The following is a 22166-nucleotide window of genomic DNA, read 5'->3' as shown; positions in this document are numbered from 1 at the left end:
CCTGAAATATGCTCCCTGGGGTGGCTAAGCTCAATCTTAGGGATAGGTTCAGGAGCCCCTATAGAGGGAAGCTCAGATTTAAGCTACTGCTCCTCCACAAGGAGTCAGTTGAGATGGAATGGGCATCCCATCAGAATGCCTTCGAGGTTTTTCCAAAGTTCTTTAACTGTGCCCAACTGGGAGGAGACATGACATCTTTACCAGTGATATATATATATATATATATATATATATATATATATATATATATATATATATATACTCTCAGTCCTTCAAATAACTGCAATGAAGATCTCTCTCACTTCTACATACCACAGTCAGGGTTTTACCATTTTCTGCATCCTTTAGAAACCTAATGATGTTACAACATACCTTGAAAATGTAAGCCAGGGTTACATCATGGACATGTAACGTCTGTAACCAGATCTTCAGTTGAGGACCATCGATATATGGATAGATGGATACATTGGTTTAACTTCTACATAACAGGGAAAGCGATGAGCCTGCAGAAAATGCAAATGTACCATTTTTCTCAGTTATCACACAAATCCTCCAGCAGGTTTCTTATCTCCTTTTTCAGCATCCAGGATGATTTTGGCTGTCCCAACAAGCAAATGGAGGCAGGTGTTCTATTTGAGATGAAACATGGTTTATGACTGATTAGTGGCTAATAGTGTGCTTTTTTTACTAGCTAATTAAAGGCTACTTAACATTATTAGGTAAGAAATGAATACAGCTTGTATTTCCTAAATAACAAATGTGCCATTTATTTATTTATTTATATCTCAAAATGAAAGTAAGTAGAGGAATGATGTAAGAAAAGTGCAATGTGCTTTAATTAAGAAAAAAAATAACTTTTTAATTTGAAGGCCATTCTATGAAGTCTTGATTTCCAACGATGATTTCCTCACGGCTTCGCGTAAATCTCGCGCGGATACGTTGAATGAAACGAGATTGAAGCGCCGAGGGAACGCTCGGCTCGTGCAGCGCTCCCGTTGCTAGGAGGCGCTGTTGGGAGCCTCGGCCGGCAGGAGACGATGATGACCGTGATGCTGGTCAAAGTAACCGTGGCCAGGAGGAGAGACGCTAAACCATGCCGCTAAACGCCCCCCTCTCTGAGCATCTCAGCGAGATTATCCTGCGTCTAACCCTCTGCGTCGGGTCAAAGGGAAAGAGGACAACGCGCTGTTTTCCCGTCTGAAGTGCAGGTACGAACACGCGCGGTTAACCAGCTGTCATTCTGTGTGGCACATCTGGATTAAAAATGTGTTTGACGCTTCAGGAGATTGATTGCGTTGGAATTAAAGACTAGCAGCGACATGGTTAAGCGAGCATGCTCTGAAATAGAGCAGGGAGAAAAAGGGAAACCACCGCTACCCCTGATGTCCTTTAATGGGCTGAATCAGTGTGGTGGTCAGAGGTTACACCTTAAACACATCGTCGTTAATAAGAGACGCTAAAATACCTTCAAATGTATTACTATTATTAATCTGTTTTAAAAACGCGTTGTGCCAGTTGTCCAACGCTCTAAATCTACGCGGACCAGGCTGTCCTGGCACTTGCTGACCGATTATTTCCGAAATAGACTCTGTATTGACTGGACACACGATCCGATCTGCATTTTCACGACCACCGGAAAAGGAAACGAGTCACCGGCTAAATAAATCCTGCGGGAAGGAATGGCAGGAATGTGATGAGACAACATGAGAGAAAACAGAGCTTCTATTGTTTTTAGGCGACTGCCCCTGCTCTCCTGCATTCAAGGTGATCATATTCAGCGCCCTTCAGAAATATTCACGCCCATTGAACTTTTTTGCAATTTGTCACATTAAAACATAATCTATTGGGATTTTATGTGATAGTCAAATACTATAGCTGAGAAGTGGAGCGAACAACGATACAGGGTTTTCAAATGGCTTTACCAATAAAAATCTGAAAAGTGTGGCATGTGTTTGCAGGTCTGGGTTTTGACTTGCCGAGTCCAACACATGATCCGAATCATTTTAGAGTAGTCCAGGCAGCATGTTTAGGCGCGGGTCACAGTCTCAAGACCTTTGCAGCAGAATTACCTCCATCCATCTACCTAACAACTCTGACCAGCTTTCCAGTCCCTGCGGAAGAAAAGCCATCTCCACAGCATAATGCTGCCACCACCATGTTTCACTGTGGGAAACAAATTTTTTTATATGGGTGGTAAAGTTTAGTTTTGGTCTTATGTGACCAGATTGTGTCCCCAAATTGTTTCCCCTATGTGAATTGTACAATAGTATGAATGGAACTCATCCGTAACGAGAGCACGGCAAACAGATCAGGTGGACAATATTATTGTTGAATTCTCCTACCCGAGCTGTATCTCTCTGCAGCTCCTCCAGAGTTACCCTTTGTTCCTTGACTGCTTTCCTAATAAATAGTGTTCCGGAATAGCCTGTCAGTTTGGGTTTAAGCAGGTTTGCAGTTGTTACATCCTTTTTATAGTTTCTAGTTATGCTCCATATTTAAATAAAAATCAGTTTCTGCTTTAAACCTGTCCACAACCCTATCCCCAGCCGGCAAATGTGTTTCTCTGTCTTCATGAGGTAGAATACAAATGAAGGCAACTCTTTTTTTATTTGTCCTAAACTTCAGAAACCATATATTCTTTTACTTCCACTTCCCATTTATTCACTACTTTATGTTAGTCTACCACATAAGATATCAACAAATGTGCTGAAGTTCGTAATGGCAGCATGTCAAAAATCTGAGAAAAGCTAAATGGGTATGAGTACCGCTACAAAGCATTATAGAATCAGTCAAACTGAATAGTAACCCCATAGGTTCACAAACTTTGTTGTAATTCCACATTTCATTTGATTTGATTTAAACAGCCGGGTGACAAGGCTACATGCTGTGTGTTTCCTGCCCAGAGTGTGGGTGTGTCGTCGTCCAGGGATGGAGAGCTACGAGGAGTTCTGTTTGCGGAGTTTGGCCATGCTGCAGGAGGGGAAACTCAAGAAGAAGACGCTTTGTTCCCTGAAAGCTCGCTCTGTCATCCGCTTTCATGGCAGATCTATACTTTTGCCTCTGGTAAGGAAAAGACAGACAAGTACGAGTTGTGTAATAATGTGCTTCTTATTAGCCATCTAATCAATATAATATGAATGTTTGGGAGTTACAGTTGTAGGAGAAGTTTACAGGGCATCAATAAAATATTCATTTGTGGCTTTTAGTAATTTACCTGACCTGTTTTTTGCAGGGTGGAATGATCAGATTAGTTTCAATTTAAAGTTACTCTGTATTTTAATTCCAAATACAAACATATAACTGTACATTTTTACCTCCACCAATGTTTGTACAAACATGGGACTTGGGAACTCTTGACCAGATGCTTTTTGTAGCCATCAACAAGCTTCTGGTTGAATATCTGACCACGCTTTCTTGAAGAACTGGTAGTGTTGCTTTAAATTGTTTGGTTTCCTGGAATGGACCTTTCACCTTAGGTGAAATACGGAAATTCTCAAAATGGTGGAGAACGCAGCTTTGAGAAACAATCCAGATGTTTAAAGTTAGTATCTTTTCTCCATTCTAAAACCAGTTATGATGTTTGTTTGGGATCAATGTCCTGATTGAACACCCAGTTAAGTCCAAGTTTCAACTATTTGTCTCAAACAGTCACCCTTAGATAGTTTGAAATTGGTTATGAAGTCCAAAATCACATTGAAGCAGGTTTCACACAGGTCCTCGACTGAGAGATTGGCAATTAATAAAGAAGTGCTTGCTCTCAATTGACTAACTTCAGGCTTGATTTTATTTTGGGGAGGCCCACACGGACAAGCCAAATACTACCTTTTGATGAAAGGTTTTATTACAAAGATTAATCGTTGTCACTGAAATCACAAAAAGTAGGTTTTGAGAAGATGAAACCTTCAAAACTAAAAACCCTATATAGTATCACATGTGAAGCATGGTGGGGGCAGCATCATGCAGCAAGGGTGTTACACTGCCGGTGCTACAAGTGCATTCCACAAAGCAGATGAAATAATGAAGGACAAGGTACTATACCTACAAACAGAGGTGGGTAAAGTAGTCAAAAATGGTACTCAAGTAGGAGTAGCACTACGTCAGCATATTTTTACTCAAGTGAAAGTAATAAATAGCCAACAAAGAAGTTACTCAAGTAAGAGTAAAAAAAAAATGGTAGTAAGGCTAGTCAGGTACTGAGTAACTAACCATAACATCTGATTTATTATTTAAAATGTAATCAGACAGAAAAATGTATAAAGTACAAATTCTGAGTTTTAGACTAAAATAAAAAAAAAATGTACAAAACATAAATAATTCAGAAAGAACACTTTTATGATTTTTCTTCAACATAACATCAATTAAAGCAATACTATACACCATATATATATATATATATATATATATATATATATATATATATATATATATATATATGTGTGTGTGTGTGTGTGTGTGCATTATGTATGTATGTATATGTGTGTGTGCAAAGTAATAAGAATACCTCCGGTTTACTGTATGTTCACTGAATAGCTCAATGATCTCAACATATAGAAATTAACATTAAAAAAAACAAAGCTGGTGTACAAACAAATAGCCTCACATTAACATAAACTGTAGATGTGTGTCTCTCTGGTGCATTTTTTGGTTAAAGCATGTCTATTCGTTACTCACGTTGGGTAAAGTTGACAGAAATGTTACTCAAGAGTAGTGATATTTTTCAATAATATTACTCAAAGAAAAGTAAAGAAAAAGTAACTTACAGTGCAGTAAAACTAGTCCTAAATGTATATATTTGCTCAAAAAGTAACTCAAATAAATTTGAGTAAATGTAACAAGTTTTTATCCAACTCTGCTTCCAAATTCCTCAATTTCATATTAAAAATCAAACAGAAATGTGTGTTTGAAGAGGACCATGATCCCAAACACACATCAAAATGGGTATTGAATAGATTAAGCAGGCTAACATTAAAGACCCAACTTAAGATGACATAATGGTCCATGGTGAGTGTATGTAAAAATCTCACAGAACTGAACAAAAAAATTGCTTTTCCCACAATGTTGGCTTTAATTCTTCATGACTAAATGTTTGATCGTTGCTTTATCAGCTGTAGCTGCAAATAAGTACATTCTTGATAAATATATTACTGTAGAGTGTAAGAAAAAACACACTTAAGCACTTTAAGGAAGACCTACAGAATCCAACATTTCTGTAAAACACAGTCCTTCATCACTTGAAAGCCTCATTTGGCTTATCGTTTGGTTTGACTTAACTGAGGAAGCATGTGTCCAATGTGTAGCTTTCAAAACAACATTCATTATAAGGCATCCAGCTCTTGCTAAAAGTAGTTAGAAGGTCTCTCAGTAGAAGAGTCTAATCAGCAGTTGGCACAGAACACAGAGAAAAGGTAATCAATGGGGAGCTGAAGCAGCGCTGATTGGAAAACCCATTTTAGCTTCACTGCTGACAATTTGTGTCCAGAAACAGTCCCGCGTCAGACACTCCTACACTGGATCACATATAAAGAATCTAACCTTTTTTTTTTACCCGTTTCAATTCCAAAAATGATAAAAAAACATATATTGGTAAGGAAAGAAGGACAGAAGAGTTTTTTTACCTAATCTTTTGAGATCTTTGTGCAAATCAGTTGAGGCTGTGAGATGCAAAAATGAGTGACTTTAACAGAGGAGCTTTTTGAATAAAAAAAAACCCACAAAAAATTGTTGAAACGTTTCGTCTCTTCTCCGAGAGACTTCTTCAGTCTCCAATTTCTTTTCTTTTTGTATTTTTCTACCTGGATTATTGAGATGCATCGGGACACATTTCACATAAAACTTGAATGAAATGAACTTTTGTTTTCAGCTGAGTGCAGAGCAGCATGCCGAGATGTACGGCTACCGGCAGAGGGCGATCCAGCTGGAGCAGAACAGAGAGAACCTGCAGAGAAACAAGCTTTTGGCCAGAGTTCAAAACATACTGGATCAAGCTCAGGTCAGTAAACACGGCAAGCTCCTGGACACCTAGCTATAAGCTGATATGAAGCATTTAAATGAGGAAAAATGTTGCAGTGGCTAGTTAAATTATCCAATGAAAGCAAATTATTAAAATAACACAATCTGAAGATTAAGAATGTCATAACATGTTTATAAATTCACAAAGACAAAGAATAAGAGGAATTTCATTTTCATGCCTGGGGTGTAAAAAAGGACTCTGTGTGTATCAAGATGTGGCACAATCACTAAATTACACGTTGCCCTAAAATCTCAGGTGAGAATTGCAGACTTGAATACAGAGCGCCTGATTTAATGTTTTCTCCACGGAGCTGAAATATTTTATTTAATCTCATTAAAGTCATGTTTTGTCAACTCATTTTGTAAAGCAGTATTGCTCACTTGCTAATCTGATAAACCAGCATAAACATACAACTTCAACTAAAATTTGCATACGTTCAACCTGGGCACAAATGTCTTATTAGCTAGATGTGGGTGGAGTGATGATACAACACACATTTTGCACGCATTTAAAAAACAAGGAAAAGGTGGATAAGTTTAAATTTACTGTAAATCGTCTCTAATTCACACAGGTTAGAAATTATACATACAAACCTAACAAGAGGTTCAACCACAATATGTCCCTCACCAAGCAGCACCTTCACATGCTTTTTGTAGCCATCAACAAGCTTCCTAACAATTATGTCGGGTAATTTGGCCATGGTTCACTTCAGAGATAGTCAAGTTTATTCAAACTGTTTGGTTTCCTGCCATGGACGTTTATTTGAAGCGTAGTCCACCAGTTTTTATAGTATTAATGTTGGAGCCATTCCAGAGGCTTAATTTTAATCTCCTTTTTCAATGCTAAAACAAATCTGATGTGTGTCCTGATGCATCACAGCCTGATGAGTGTTTGGGATCATTGTTAAATCATCGATCACTCTCAAGGTATCAACCATTTGACCCCAACCTTCTGCCTGAAATGAAAGGAGACTGGTTGGTATTTTTCAGAACAACACAGGAACCTCCAGGGCTCAAGATAAACATAAACTGAAACTTAGTGTCAACATTGCAGGAAATAATTTTACCGTTACCTAGATTAAGACAGTTTTCACCAAGAAAGAAGCCCCTGCTACAGAATAAACATCATCAGACATGACTGATGTTTGCAGCTGCTCTCATGGACATGTTGTATATTTGTGAATAGAGGTTTTATGGTCAGAGAGCACAACGATTGAGCTATTTAGCCACAACGACCAAAAATATGTTCATAATGTTCACAAAAAGAGATTTTTCAGCACTATGTGCCACTGGTTTAATGAGACACAAACCATCAGAAGTCTATTTTCACTACATTCTGTATGGATGGATCAAACGTTTTGGGCCACTTGACAAACTCAGACTTTCCTAGTCATCTAATTGTTAATGGGAACTTGAAAAATCGGATTTTCTATTAGAATTTTTTTTTGCCAGTAAAGCTAAATGCCTTCATAAAGTAGTCCCTCTACATGACAAGCTCTTTGTCTGTGTATATTTTGTTCAGGTGCCAGAAGCTCCATGTGAGAAAAATACGGAGCTGATAGTTTGTAAATCTGCGACTGTCAGCGGCTACACTTTGGTCACCGACTCACCAGGGCTTCCCAAAACTGCTGGATTTAGGTCAGAGGTTGTAGAGCCAGCCTCTAAACCAAACTCTGAGACTCGCATAATCAATGGTTATAAAGAAGAGGAGGCTTTAAAGGTGGAGAATCAAGAGAAGAGTGAAGAGGAGGAGGAGGAGGAGGAGGACGACGATGAGGACATAAGCTTGGACAGCCTTCTTAAGAGATCAAGGGAGTATGTGCGGCGGGAGCAGAATCAGCAGAGATCAGCAGAAGTGGTTGACCCAATCAGCAAGACTTCCCCAGCAGAGACTGTTTCTCACAGACAGCAGCTGAGGTGTAGCCCCATCAGCAACACAGGAGTTACATTTGGATTCAGTCTGCATCATAGCCCAGACGGCCCATCAACAATTCAGCAGCAGCCTCTTTATGACGCCTGTCCCCAAAACTCCTCCCCCCTCTCACCCCTTAAACCAGAGCAAAATGCCCGTCTCCCTAGTCCGGAATCCTGCATCAGCCTCCGTTCTTGTAGGCGTAAACCACGGCCAGTTTCCACTGGGAACATCCACATCTCGTTTCCCATCGGCCCCGCAGATCTTATCCCTCGAAGTCCGGTGAGGTTAGAGGGCGGGGCTGGTCAGGTGGACTGGTCAGAGGCTGGTTCCCTCTGCAGTCGGGGCTTAGAGGGGAGGGACGGCATGCGTCGGTCCAGTCACTGCAGTACCACTCCAGTACAGGAGAACAAAAAAAGCCCTGTGAGTGCCTCTTTACCCAGCTCCATGACCCACCACGATCAGCTGCCTTTAGGGTTTCGCCGGCGCTGCCACACACTGGACAGCCAGCTAAATACCTACCAGTCTGGAGCTGAGCATGTTGACCGAAGCCAGGAAAGGGTTCCTCGCTTTATGGCGGGCGTTACGTGTCTAGCTCCAAGTAGACGCACCCCTGCAGCCCCTTTAAATCAATTGTTCAAGGTAGAAAGCCCTTCTCCATGTGTGCTGAGGCATCATGGGAGTTCCGATGGGTTCCAGGGGCCAAACAATAACCAGAAAACACCAGCTGCTCTGAAAAATGCAGCGGAAATCAAATCAGGTGAGATTATTTATTAAATAACTTTGACAAAATTATGTTTTTGATCATTTTTTTTATTTCTACTGAGGCATCTCCTTTATTCTACGTGCAATTCTTCCTGTTATTATAAAGTGGAGTTAGAAAAAGGTTTATTTGCTTTTATGTCTGGGAATAAACAGAGGAGACCCAGTGGCTTGCACACGCTCTGGAGGACATGCAGAGGCGTTTAGAGGAGGAACATGCCCTGCAGATGTCCATGCTGCTGGCTGAGCAGGAAAAGGAGCAACAACGCCTCCATCTGGTGAGAACAAAGTATCAGTTATAGTAATGCAGGTTTTTTTTAACCTTTACTTTGTTACATTTCCTGATGCTGCAGAGGCACATAAATTATCCAGATTGTTATAGACGAGTAGATTTTTTTCAATAATTTAAATTCAAAGCATGGATAATAACACTGATTACACATAGAATTATTTATTTCAAGTATTTATTTCTCTGTAGTTTAATGATTATGGCTTACTGCTAATAAAACCTTAAGCCTTATGGATTTAAGAAACAACTGTCATTTTATACACTATGTAATGGCGGGGAAGGCTGCTGACGGGACAATTGTACAGCAGACAGCTGCTGACACCCTTAAGAAATTCTCATGGTTAAACAAGCTGGCTGTTTAAGTGCTTTATCCAAGCATGTCGTGCAACAATATGTTTGGTTTGGCTATGAATAACCAAGTTAGTAAAGTTAGTCAAGATTACCAAATCGGGCTACCACCTGATTATTAGGAAATAAAAACCAAAAGTTTGGTCAGTGTCAATTATTATTTTATGAATACCTGCCTTGTGACGTGGGGTATTATAGAACACTAGATGAAGGAGTAAATTTCCACATAGTTGTTCTCCTATACACATATACAGAATAAACAAAAAATGTATGTCCAAAATACAAGGATTTATTAAGAAAATCTTCAAACTTCCAGTTAAATTACTTTGTTCAACAGAGCCGTTAACTAAGTTAGAAACACTGAACTAAATTACTTAGTAGAATTAAAAGAACAAGATAATAAGCAAGATAATAAACTACGGAAAAAAGAACAGATAACAAAACTGAAACCAATAAAATGATGCTGTGATTTAACAGTTCAGTGTGATTAGATATGTTTAAGCATCAATGTCTGTTTTGAGGTCAAATTACCTGTCTGTTCAAACAACTAGTTCACAATGCAAAGCAGAAGGGTAAGTAAAATATTTATACATTTATTGTTTACTAAAATAGTGTTATATTAATAATTTACCAAATTACAGGTTAATAACCTTTTGAACAAATGGTTGTTAAGGTTGTGTCAACTGGCCGTCACAGTGGGTGATGGCCTACCAAGATGGCGGCTTAAAAAAAGCTTATGGACTCACAAGATGACAAAGGGTTAGCGGTTTAGCTAACAAAGAAGAATAGCTTTAGCATTAGCAGATAACGGAGACACAGTTTAGCAGATCTATAAGTATTATGGGGACATATTTTATGCAGGTTAGTGAGATGAGATGAAAGGTTCTCAAGGCGTGGACCGCAGCTGGACTCTGGATGGTGAACTGTAACCATGACAGCCCAAATTAAAGGAAATACACACTTAAAATATTTCCTTCTTTAAATTCTTACTGTATGAGTGTCACTTTCCGTAACTGACTTACTGAATATATACCATGATACTTAATTTCTTGAGATGCATCTGTATAAGATAGCTATAAAAAAACAGTTTTTTCAGAACACAAAGAAAACTCCTTTAGATTGTATTATTAAATGATAAGTTATGGATATATGGTAAATTACCTTGTCTGTGTTTTTTATTACATTCCGAAGCTTTAATATAATCTGATAATCTCCAGGATCTTGAGGAGACAGAGAGAAGACTGAAGGAGCAGGAATGTGTGAGGCTGACAAGTGGGGACACGTTTGATTGGAGCTACAGGTCTGTGAGTGGCAGCTGCCCCATTATGAGCCCCTCCTGTCCAGGACTGAGCCCCATTCACACACCATCAGAGAGATCATCTGGACGCACTTCAGGTAACAGTTCCATCATTATCGAGCTAAGACACAGATGAGCATCAGGCTGCATAAGGCTTTCTGCTCATATTAACAACTGTTATGAGAACCATAGTCCTCATTTAACAATAAGGGTACCCTTGAAGCCCCAGATCCACAGTTTTTTGTTTAATAATGTATAGCTTATATATTTAAATACAGTCTCAGCCTTGAGAAAGTGACCCATTGTCTCAAAATGTTCTGCTATGAATAAAAGTTTTACACCAAGACATTATATTAAAAGCACAATATTTGATGTTCTTCCAGGTTTTCCCAGTCCGGTTACTTCTAGTGTGATGTGTCACCCCGTCCAGCCTGCTGTTTATCTGCGAGGATCTTTATGGACAGCAAACAAATCCAGAGCGAGGCTAAGTTTGGTCAGTATAAACACGCTTCAACCGAAGGGGATTAGGAACAACCTCGTTTTTCACTGTGGCTCTCCACACTAGGCTTACAGGTGCTGACATCTGAGCCCTATTTCACAAACATAAGGTAGAGGATTAAGATGGGATTTTCCAGATATCCTGGCTGAATTAAGCCTGAACTCGGTTTCACAAAACACACATATATTACCATGGCGATTTATTCTGTCCAATTAGCCTGATCCAAACCATGCTAACAGCCAGGCTTAGTTAATCCTGGTGCCTTATCTGTTCAGTCATGGGTCAAATTGATCAGAAACCAATGAGTTTTGTCAGTGATTCTGTTTCTTTATCTGTGTTTTTTATCAGCTTGCATTAAAATACCACTATTCAGTCAAGTACTATAATTATTTTAAAATGTATTAACTTTATTATTATCCACGTGGGCATTCCTACTTTTCAGTTGTGTTTTGGAAGACTGCTGTTGTTCTGAGTTTGACTGAAAGGCCTTTAATAAACTATTGCATGTGCTGAGGGAATTAGAATTGATGAAGACGCAAAGGTGTTGTCAATAAAGTCCGGTGTTAAACCATTTTTCACAAAATTCTGCGGTGCTGTTTTACTGACTCCTCCAGAAAAAACATATTTGCCCTTAAATGCACAAAATACGCAATCTCACAGCTCCAAAAGGGAAAAAAAAGTATACAAAGCAAAAGGCTCAGTGACCTAACAACTGTTAATGGAAAGAATATTATGTTGATATATTTTTATCATGAATAGATCATTTCATTGCATATCGATATCCTAAATTAACTTCTTTCAATGTGTTTTAGAGTCTATGCTTAGGGTCCCACAATATTTGTATTAATAATTATGCCACTACTAAAATCTGATGTGAGGTGAACATTGCTTTGCAAAGGTTGTCTGCTGAAAAACTTTCCTCCCTTTGCTCTACTGCTTCAGGAGTTATGGGTCAGCAAAACAGTGACCTCTAGAGTCAGAATCGGATAGATCAGAGAAAATTATTTAACTTTTTTGATTTTTTTTTGCAATAGAAGTAGCTCCAAACAAATGTGTTTTCCTTTATAATAGCAGCAGCGTTTCCTTTGTTGAGTCTGATGTGCTTCAGTTCCTCATAAGGCTCCATCAAAAGATGCTGCTTGTTTAGTTAACTCATCCATTGTAGCGGATATGGATTGAGCACTTTAGTTCAAGTCTGGCTTTAGCGTTTATCCTGGATTTCCAAATTCGGCTTTTGTGAAATAGACCTCTGGGCAGGCCACACTCGATAACTTCAATCACACCAAGTGATCTCTGATTGCATTTAACAAACAAAATTAAGAAAGATTGATTTTTTCTTTATATGAGCCAATAACATTTTCAATTGAAGTTGAAACCCTGACTGATAATTATATTTTTTATGGATTGAAATACATTTTCAGGAACAAGCATTTCTGTTTATATTTAGAAACTAAATAACTTTTATAATGAACATTTTTAACTGACACATCATGGTAATCTTAAAAAGTATAGAAAAACATGATTTTGTAACTAGCCTGCATAACTTTGTAAAAAAAAAAATTCATTTAGTATAAAAAGGAGTTGGATTTTTCAGACTTTATTTAGTAACTTCTTTTAAAAATTAAAAATGAGTCCGCCATCAAATGATGATATTCTCCAGGCTGTAATCTAGGATGATTTTTTTTTTATTTTGTGGAGTAGACATAATGCAAGATTTCCGTCAATTCCAGCAAAATCTTCTGACTTTTTTCTTGTTGGTCTCTGGCTGCTTTGAAAATTTCACTCATGATTTACATGCTTGTTCCCTGTTGTTTTGATTATGTGTTTATATGCTTGCATACAATTATGTATTTCTGTTTACCTCTTGGCCAGGTTGTGTTTGCAAATAGAAACTCGAAAATTTTACTGTGTAAAATAAACGTTAAAAGGGTTATGGGATAACAGAAAATCTGTAAACACCTAGAAAGCGTAATAAGATTTTAAAATGGAAATGTTGTAGAAACCCTGACCCTCTTTTCCTTGGTTTTGGCTCTGATCTCCATTGGACAAATTAACTTGGAGGTAATATTAGATATTATGGTGTCTGTTCAAACTGAAATAACTTTGAAGACATTATTCATTACAATCACATAACCGCCTTTCCTTCCAGTGGTCTATCAGGAGATTAAAGACAATTACATTATCACAGGTGTTAAAAGTGGCTACAAATAAAAGCAGGGTTTGTATGAAACATCTTGTGGTAGACAGCACCTTTTCATATCAACATAATTGGGTTCAAAACCAGAACTGTCCAAAATGAATGTCCCTGGAGCACTAACAAAAATAAATTCTGTTAAAATTTTAAATTAATGTTTCTGCATCAACGGTACATTCAAATTTTTGAAGTTCAGTTAATCTTTACAGGTGTTGATGCATCTCTTCTGAGTTTTGTAAGTTTTTGTTGTTGACTGGAAGGCTGGTCCCTCACATGCTTGGTGTGGAGAACATAGCTGCTTTTTACCTAAAAAACTTACAGACCACCTAAAAGATCACAGAGGTCCCATCCACTGTCTATTGTGTGTTTTTGGTATTTCAGCTATCATCATTTAATCTGCAGATTGTGGAAGGTTTAAAGGGTCTAATGATTCCCTCTTTCTGTGTGAATGCTGTGGCTCGCAGGTTCTAACAGCAGAGCATCAGAAAGCGTTTTGTCGGATCGGCGCCATGATTCGTGGCTTCCTCATTCGCAGACTTCTCAAAACAGAGAAGGTGAAACATCTGCGCCAAACCATTCTGGTAAGAGTACATCCAGACCAAAAAGGAGTGTATATATGATAAAGTATTGTGACACTAATGGGGATATTTTACTTATTAAATAAATTGTAGCAGTACTGAGTAGGTCTAAAACATACTTCTATAAATCTGTACCTTAGGATACGCAAGAATTCATTCGATCCTTTGAGACTGAAGCTGGACAGAAGAGAGGGACCTACACAGCACAAGATCTCTCCCTGCAGGAGCGAGTCAGAGCCCAGGTATGACTATTATATAACCATATGCAGCCAGCAGATGTCCTCCTCTCCCTTTGTGTTCTTATGGGCACATCTATCCCCCAGTTACGTGCCGCCCTTTATGACGTCCATGAGATCTTCTTTGAAATGCCTTTGAGGGACCGATTGGCGCTTCTGCAGCAGGACAGGGAGCTCCGCGCAGAGAGGAAGCTTCGAGAACTGGTAATCTGAAAACACTGGCCATGTAGTAAACACAGAGACAAAATAAGCAGCGGAAGGTTTTACTTAGGACTTAAAAAGAAAACTTTACACATTATATGCACTATTTATTTTTTCAACTCATAGTTTCCTGTGTATAAATTCATACTCCTAAATCAAATCCTATTTTATTTGGATAGTTGCAGAACTGTTTTTTTTTATTTAAAGTTTCCCTTTTTTTTGATTTCCCTCTAGCTCCCACAGCTTACATTTTTATTTCAAATCTCTTACTTCCCTGCAGGAGAAAGCCAAATCCCCCAAAGACAGAATATCTCTGTCTGCTGCCACACAGAGGTCAATGGACAGGAAGAAGAAGTAAGATGAGAAGGAAAAACACACCCGTCCATGTGATGTTGCTATGATTTCAGATGATTAGCTCGGTTTTTGTTTTTATTGCCGTGCTTTGTGATTCTTCAGGGCCGGCGAATCCCCAGCACCGGTCAGAAAGGCGCAGCACAAGCCAAAAAGCCCCATCACCAACAGGTTACAGAGTTTTTTTTACTTTCTTTGACATCATGTTCTCAGTGTTTGTGCTGCTGATTCTTTAAGGTTTCCAGTTGTTTTTTTTTTACATTTCTATTTTGTATATTTTCCAGAGTTCTGAAGCAAAGTCAGAACCAGACCTCCTCTTCTCTAGGCCAGCTGAAGCGCCAAGGGTGACCTTTCTCATTCATGTTTTCCCATTTTAAAATGACAAATGCTTTAAATCACATAAATGACTATTTAGTGTAAATTTCCTTTTTTTCTATGGTGAGATTATCAATTGACCAGTTTTATTGCTACTGTTAATAAAATGACTATAGTCCATTTAAATAGGATTTCAATGTCAGCTGTTATCGACATATTTGGCTGGTATTTTACTGACCGAAGCTGTATTTGGTGTTCCGGAGGGAGATCCGTGTCACCCCCGGCACAGCAGACAGATAAAATGTCAAGCGACCAGTTTGCCTGGATCGCATTCGGTGTGAACGCACCTTTAGTCACTTACTGTTTTACACATAATTTCCAAAGTAGTTTTTAAGATTATTTTTATTTTATTTGTTGTAGTTATAATCCAAAAATATTTGTATAATTAGACACTGGCAGAACTAATTGAATCCTTTAAACTTTTCCAAATTGTGCCACGTTGCTATCACTAATTTTAATGCATAGTATTAGGATTTTATGTGATGGACCACTTCAAAATTTTAGCTGTACAACTTTTGAAAGATAAAGTTTTGACCAGTTTAGTTTTAGTTTAACAAAAAGCCAACATGGTTCGCCCATATTTTACCTCTCATACAGGCATGATGGTATGGTAAATTATTAAAGTGTACTAAAATGATTGGATTTAACTTTGATTTGTAAATAAATAGGTAATATAAATCTTTGTAAGTGAGGATTTGACTTTCAGAGTAAATCAGTGTATTTAAAGTTGCCACATTGACAGTGTCTTCTTTTCCTCAGGAGCTGGTACAGAAAGACTCCAGAAGAGAGAGTTAGGCGCTGGGACACCATGAAGAAGCAGAACTCTTTGGGTTAACGGACACATTAATGCCTGATCTGTAAACTTGAATTTTTATTCTTTTAATACAAATCTTGTACAAGTAAAAACCATCAATGTCAGCGCTGCTAATTTTCACTACAGTCTGTGTGTTCCCCATCACACCGTAGCTTACTGGTAAAGTATTGTATACGATTTTTTATTGTTGTTCCCTGCTGAAACTGTTCTTTTTTTTATATAAACACCTGATTGTGTAACACGAATGTAATGCATGTGGAGTAGTTTAATAAGTGGGCTGGTGTATAATTGTGAAAGAGAGGCAGCTGCTCGCTGGCTGAATGTAAGTCCGAGCCAAGAGACAACAAGTTAGTGCCTGAGAACTCCACCTTGCTGCCAGCATGTCTGTTCTCTGTGTATCTGCTGTGACTGCAAACACTAAGTGCTTGTGGGGGTAAGAATAAAATATAAAAATGAGTCTTGATAATGTACTTTTCTTAGTATTATAGTACACAGTTCATTGCAAATATATCTATACCTGGTTGTGACTTTTTCCCAAAATTCACCTTAAAACCACAGACTTTATATTTATTGGCATTTTATATGATTGACTTGCAAAATGTGGGGCGTAATCGTGAAAAGACAAAGAGAATGAGGGATTTTCAAAACCTTTCAGAATTAAATCAATTCTCTCCTCAGCTATGACCAATTCTCCATCTATCCCTGCCACAGAAAATATCCCAACCGTATGGTACTGCCACCACAGTGTTTCACAGTGTGGAGGGTGCTTTCGTTGTGATGTGCAAGCTTAGTTTTTCATTCGTTGGCCAAAGAGTTTAAATTTAATAACATCTGACCAGAACAACTACTTGCACATCTTTAATGTGCCACCTACCAATACCACGTCTGTTACATGTCATGTCTCTTAGTCACAACTTTTTTTCTTTCAATAATGTCTTTTTTCTGGCCACTCGGTTTTGCTGGAGTGCACAACCAATAGTTGTCTGGTCAGCGGACTCTTCCAGCTGAGCTGTGGATCTCTGCAGCTCCTACAGAGTTACCATAGACCTCTTGGTCTCTGTGATAAATGCTCCACTTACTTGGCCTGCTGTTATCCAACATTTCATTTTCAGATGATGGGCTGCACAGTTTCAGATGATGGGCTGCACAGTGCTCCATGACTTGATCAAAACTGAAGATATGGTCCTTCATGATGGTGGTCCTCTAACTAAACCTCTGAGGCCTTTTACAGAACAGCTGGATTTATACCGAGATTAAATTACACACAGGTGGACTTCTTTTACCACTTATATGATTTCCAAAGGCTGTTTGTTGCAGGGAATTTTATTTTGGCCACATGGTTATATATGGTGCTGAATACAAATGTCTACCACTGATAAGATTTTATTTAGCTAATGAGGGACATTCTTGCTTTTAAAACTCATATATATATATATATATATATATATATATATATATATATATATATATATATATATATATATAAATTGGGTTCAACCTGACTTTCCCAGTCAGGAGCACAAACCTGGACCCATCTTGGTATTGTGGGAAAATTGGAGGAGGACAATGCAACATGTACAAGCTACAGAATGAGTACACTTCACATGTGATCTTTTACTAAAAAGAAAAAAAAACAACTAATATTGTATAAATCCATTTACAGAAAATGTTAAGCGCTGTAATTTTTTCCTCCGCTTAACCTAATAATTGTTGGTCTACCACATACAATCCCGGTAAAATACGATGAAATGTGAATAGTAAAAGTGTGTTGAATTAAATGTTTTTGTTCAAGGGCTTTGAGTAACTGTTTTCTGCTTTCGGTGCTGAATGTACCTTGAAACATTATTGCTCATCCTAAAGTCTATTAAAAATGTTTACACACTGCTGTGACGTTTTATTGTTGTAAATTAAAATGTAGATATATGAAGAGTATACTTTATTTAAAAATTTGCTGGCAAATGTGCGTCGCCTTGCGCTTGAATCGAGGTGCACCTAATCAGTTTAGTCACACAGTTAATGTTGGTGCGTACTTTATGGGGCGTTTTTAGTGTCGTATCACTGGGAGCTTCAGCCCAGAGTCTCATTCCTCTTCCTCCCTCTTTGAAAAAAGTGCTTTACAGTCTGTATGCATGGTGGGTACCATGTTTGTTTATCCCTCACGCACAGTACAACCGGGTATCGTTGCTGGGACTGGAAAATCAGTTCCCAAATAGCCTATTGTTTTTTTACAGCCAGAAAAGTGAGACGTAGTGAAAGCAGAGCCTAAAGGGCTGCGGCTATACTCATAGAATTTGGGGTTACGATAGATAAATAAAAGCATTATTTCCTGTAGGCTTAAGATTAATGCTAGGGGGTTAAAGACGAAGCAGGAGTCCATGCCTCACTGGGTCCTGGAGCACAAACATCTGCTCGGATAACTGGATCAATGGTGCGATGGCAGCCATGACATTGCGTTCAGGGACGGAAATATAGACTTTGACAGGTTGCTGCAGTTGAAATGATCCAGAAGTCACTTTGCTGTGTTTGTGTAGGTTTCTGCTGTCAATTCAAGGATTCACTTGAACAGAGAAGGTCTTTCTCCTTCCCCTCTGCCTGTATCTTCTCCATAGTGAACTTACAGACGTGCAACTAATAAACTTACTTTCAACTATAGTTATTTTGCCCACCCATTTTTTATTAGGCCTGACTGAAAAGATATTTCTGACTACGCCACTGCTATCCTGAAAGACATACGTAGGTAGAAAATCTGAAGATTAAAAGGTAAAAACTTGTGACCCGGTCAGACCTTAACTTTTTAACAGGACAACAACCCTAAACGCAAAACCAGAGCAGTGGTGGAACAGTTTTAGATCAAAGGATATTAATGTGCTAGAATAGCTCAGTCAGTACAAAAAAATTAATCTCACTCATGGATGTGGGACCATGTGTACCATCTGTTCAAGTATCAAAGTGGTTTTAGAAGAGGAAGGAACAGGATCCAATGCCACGTTTGCAACATGAGGTAATAAAAGCAAAAGTAAATCAAGAAAGTGTTTTGGCTGTCTTTCTAGATATAAAAAAAGCTTATGATATGATATGATATGGAAAGAGGGATTATTGATCAAATAGAGGAAAATGGTCATTTGCGGAAAAATCTCTTATTTGGTTAGAGAACTTTTTAACAGAACGAGTAATAAAGATAAGTGTTGGTAAAATTATTTCAATGAAAAAATTATTTAGAAAATGGAACTCCACAAGTCAGTATTAGTCAGTCCTTTATTATTTTTCAGTCATGATAAATGATGCATTTAAAGAAATAGAGAATTAATTGGGCTGTTTTTTTGTGGATGGTGGAGCTATTTGGAAGAGTGGAAGAAATCTTATATTTATTGTTGGAAAAGTCCAAAAAGCAATTTCTAAGATTAAACAATGGTCATATAGATGGAGTTTTACATTTTCATTTAAACTATTGCTTTTGACTCAGAAAAGAAATCACGAAGTAAAACTGAAGTTATATATTTAGGAAATTGAGAGAGTGGAGCAATTAATTTTTTTAGGAGTATGGTTTGACGAAAAACTATCCTGTGCATATAGAAAAGGTTAGTGATAAATGTAAAAAGATGCTCCATATATTTGAGATGTATTGTTGGGTATGAATAGGGAGCAGATTCAAGGTCAGCTTTACAGGTGGAGGTGGGTGAAATGCGATTAGTATTGAGAAGGATTTAGCGGACATGAAATTACTGGGTTAATATGCAAAGACTCAACCAAAGTTATCCTACACAGGCAACTTGATTAAAGCCAGATTGAAATGCCAGTAGGCGCTTTTAGGTAAAACGATTGTGATAAAAACATTTCCTAAAAGCAAAGAGTGGTCTGTAAAAGATACTGGTAAAATCTGACATGTTTTAAACACATTAAAATGGCGTTTAAAACAATAAAAACGATCAAGGCGAGCTAAAGAGATTCAATCTTCTTTAATGTGGGACCACGTGTACCGTCTGGAGCCTGTATGCATCCTCCTCCATACATCCACCAGGCCGTGGGACGAGAACAGCTGCTGCAGGGCTTGTTGGGAGTCTGGGTGAGGCTCAATTTACATACAGTTCAAATCCTCACCATAAACTTTGGACCCACAATCTCCTAACATTTCCCCAATATTCTCTAAAAAAACGCTTCCTCTCTAGACTGAGATCAGGAGCATAAATATTGATAAAAACATGTTAACATGTTCAAACTTTACTAAAAGACACCTTCCCTGAACGATATTTTATACATAAAAAGAGTTTGGGGTGAAAGCTGTGGAAAAGAGGAGACCCACCCCAGAACTCTAGGAGGTGCTGTGACTAAATAAAGCTTCCCCCTCCCATTCTCTGCACCCAGTTTGCTTCATTGCTAAAATCGTTGATTCTTCTCTGTTGTGCCATTTTATAAATCATGGTGCGTGCCTTTCCACAGCTGGTCTGGGACAGAGACGCCTCAATGCTGTCAGACAGTTCAATGTCACTATCACTGCTGCCTGACACCTCTTTCCTCTTTGTGACCCGCTTGCTGACCTGCCTACTGGCCTGACCAGCAGCCACCACATTTTCTCTCTTGCTTCGCCTTTTATTTTGCAGAGGAGCCTCCAGCTCCATCACCTACTCCAACACAAACCATTCACCTCACCACCAGTCTCACCCTCCTGCTCTCCACACACCCCATCCTGCTCCATCTTACCCTGATTTCTCTCCTCCTCACCATTCACTCCACAACTCTCCTCACCACTGTGCTCCCTATAAAATAGTGATGTGAAGAACTAAAGGTCATAGTTCAGAGGGACTGTGGTATGACATCACACTGCATCTCTCTATGTTGTTCTCCAGTCTCTTGTTTACATAGCCGGGCTGGACCGTGCGTGCATGTGATCAGCTGCCACTCAGGGCTAAGCTCGTCCCTAACCTAAAATGCTCCCGCCAGGGCAGTGCAGAGTTGGAGAAATATGGCGGAGCACATCTAGTAGATCAAATTGTTATGTTGCTATCAGCATTATCAAGTTAGTTACTTCTTCACTAGAAAGGTTCCTCCAACAGGTGAGGCTATTTTGATGTGGATTTATCCATTACAACAATGCACATAGCAGGAGGTTAAGAAGGGAAAGGAGGGGCCGGGTTACAGCTTGTTTTGGTCTACAGACAATGCTCAAGCACCGCCTAGTGGTGAAATGTTGCTAATTGTTCTTTTAAACAAGTAGGAGACATTTATTGGCAATTAGTTGTATTGTATTTCTTAGAGGTTTCAGAGAAAAAAATGGACGAATATAGAGGTACCTTTCAATTTTATTAGTGAAAAAAAAACTATGCTTTGCATTGCTGAATCACACAAATCCAAATAAATCGTATTACATATTGGTTTTTGTGAAGTAACAAAATGTGAAGTTTTACAAGATATGCATTTAAAACAATATTTACCAGTACCTGCTTTGTAATTAATGCAGTTTTCTTTATTCAATATAATGTTCCTTTTTGCAACCAGCTGCAGCACAAATCAGGATTGTTTAGGATGATCCTAATAGCTGTAAATGTCTAAAAAACAAACAAAAAAAAAGACATCCTTATTCTAAAACACGTATTACCTGAAGTGTAATAAGTGGTATTATCTTATTTTTTTCAACAAATAAAACAGGCAAAAAAGAAAAAGAAATCCTAATGTATCACATTTGACTTTTTTGTTGATATATATATTTCTCGACAGAAGAAAGGGTAACTACAAACTTAGTTTCTAATTTTACAATGACACCACATCTAATAAACTTTGGAAAATTGCCAACACCAAGTAAAAAAAACAACAATTTGACATATAAATTTATATCATTTTGATTATTATATAGAGTTACATTACAGGATACCAAAGCACACACATGTACTAGGTTTACAGATGTATAGAAAGTATAATTAGAAAGTGAGTAGTTTTCTTAGAAGCAAGGAAAACATAATCACTTTTTTTATAACCATTTGCATTTTGCATGTAACCTCAAATATCAGAGAAAAGGTTAACCCTTTCTTTTGAAAATTCCCTTTAATTGATCATTGCATTTGAAATATTTGGTACAATCAATGTTGATTTTTATCACATTTTCCAACAATTCTGTCAGTGCTCATATCTGGAGTAATACAACAAGTTGAAACAGAAAAGAAAACGAGATAATAAAATACATCGTATCACTATTAAAAGACTAAAAACGATATAACAAGACTTTAAAAAGTAATATAAGTGAATATAAAAATGAAAATATATTATCTGGAACACATCCAGATAAGTGTCACATGAACTACACCTAACA

At 38.1% G+C, this 22166-nt stretch overlaps 1 protein-coding gene across 2 annotated transcripts; it reads left to right on the top strand.

Annotated features, from left to right (window-relative positions):
• Positions 1-955: 955 nt before the first annotated feature.
• LOC105929888 (centriolar coiled-coil protein of 110 kDa) lies at positions 956-16375 on the top strand. Of its 2 annotated transcripts, none has more exons than XM_036148434.1 (14): positions 956-1208; positions 2904-3063; positions 5861-5989; positions 7532-8681; positions 8840-8961; positions 10538-10715; positions 11001-11110; positions 13775-13891; positions 14029-14130; positions 14212-14328; positions 14606-14679; positions 14782-14847; positions 14961-15020; positions 15811-16375. In XM_036148434.1, the coding sequence occupies exons 2-14, from the start codon at positions 2929-2931 to the stop codon at positions 15884-15886; spliced, it is 2436 nt and encodes an 811-aa protein (XP_036004327.1). In that variant the 5' UTR covers positions 956-1208; positions 2904-2928; the 3' UTR covers positions 15887-16375. The 2 variants fall into 2 exon arrangements, with proteins under 2 accessions (XP_036004327.1, XP_036004328.1); XM_036148435.1 differs by having other exon boundaries at positions 2865-3063.
• The last annotated feature ends 5791 nt before the right edge of the window (positions 16376-22166 follow it).

The sequence above is a fragment of the Fundulus heteroclitus genome, chromosome 16 (genome assembly GCF_011125445.2).
Source record: "Fundulus heteroclitus isolate FHET01 chromosome 16, MU-UCD_Fhet_4.1, whole genome shotgun sequence".
NCBI classification, from domain to species: domain Eukaryota; kingdom Metazoa; phylum Chordata; class Actinopteri; order Cyprinodontiformes; family Fundulidae; genus Fundulus; species Fundulus heteroclitus.
The sequence above is the reverse complement of the archived record's forward strand: the minus strand, read 5'-3'. Positions and strand labels throughout refer to the sequence as shown.

Bases quoted from the DNA above. Each gene is read 5' to 3' on its own strand.
- LOC105929888 (XM_036148434.1), top strand. From the start codon at position 2,929: ATGGAGAGCTACGAGGAGTTCTGTTTGCGGAGTTTGGCCATGCTGCAG. The intron at 14,131-14,211 runs GTATGACTATTA...TCTATCCCCCAG, and splicing joins AGGAGCGAGTCAGAGCCCAG to TTACGTGCCGCCCTTTATGA. The intron at 14,848-14,960 runs GTTACAGAGTTT...TATATTTTCCAG, and splicing joins AAAAGCCCCATCACCAACAG to AGTTCTGAAGCAAAGTCAGA.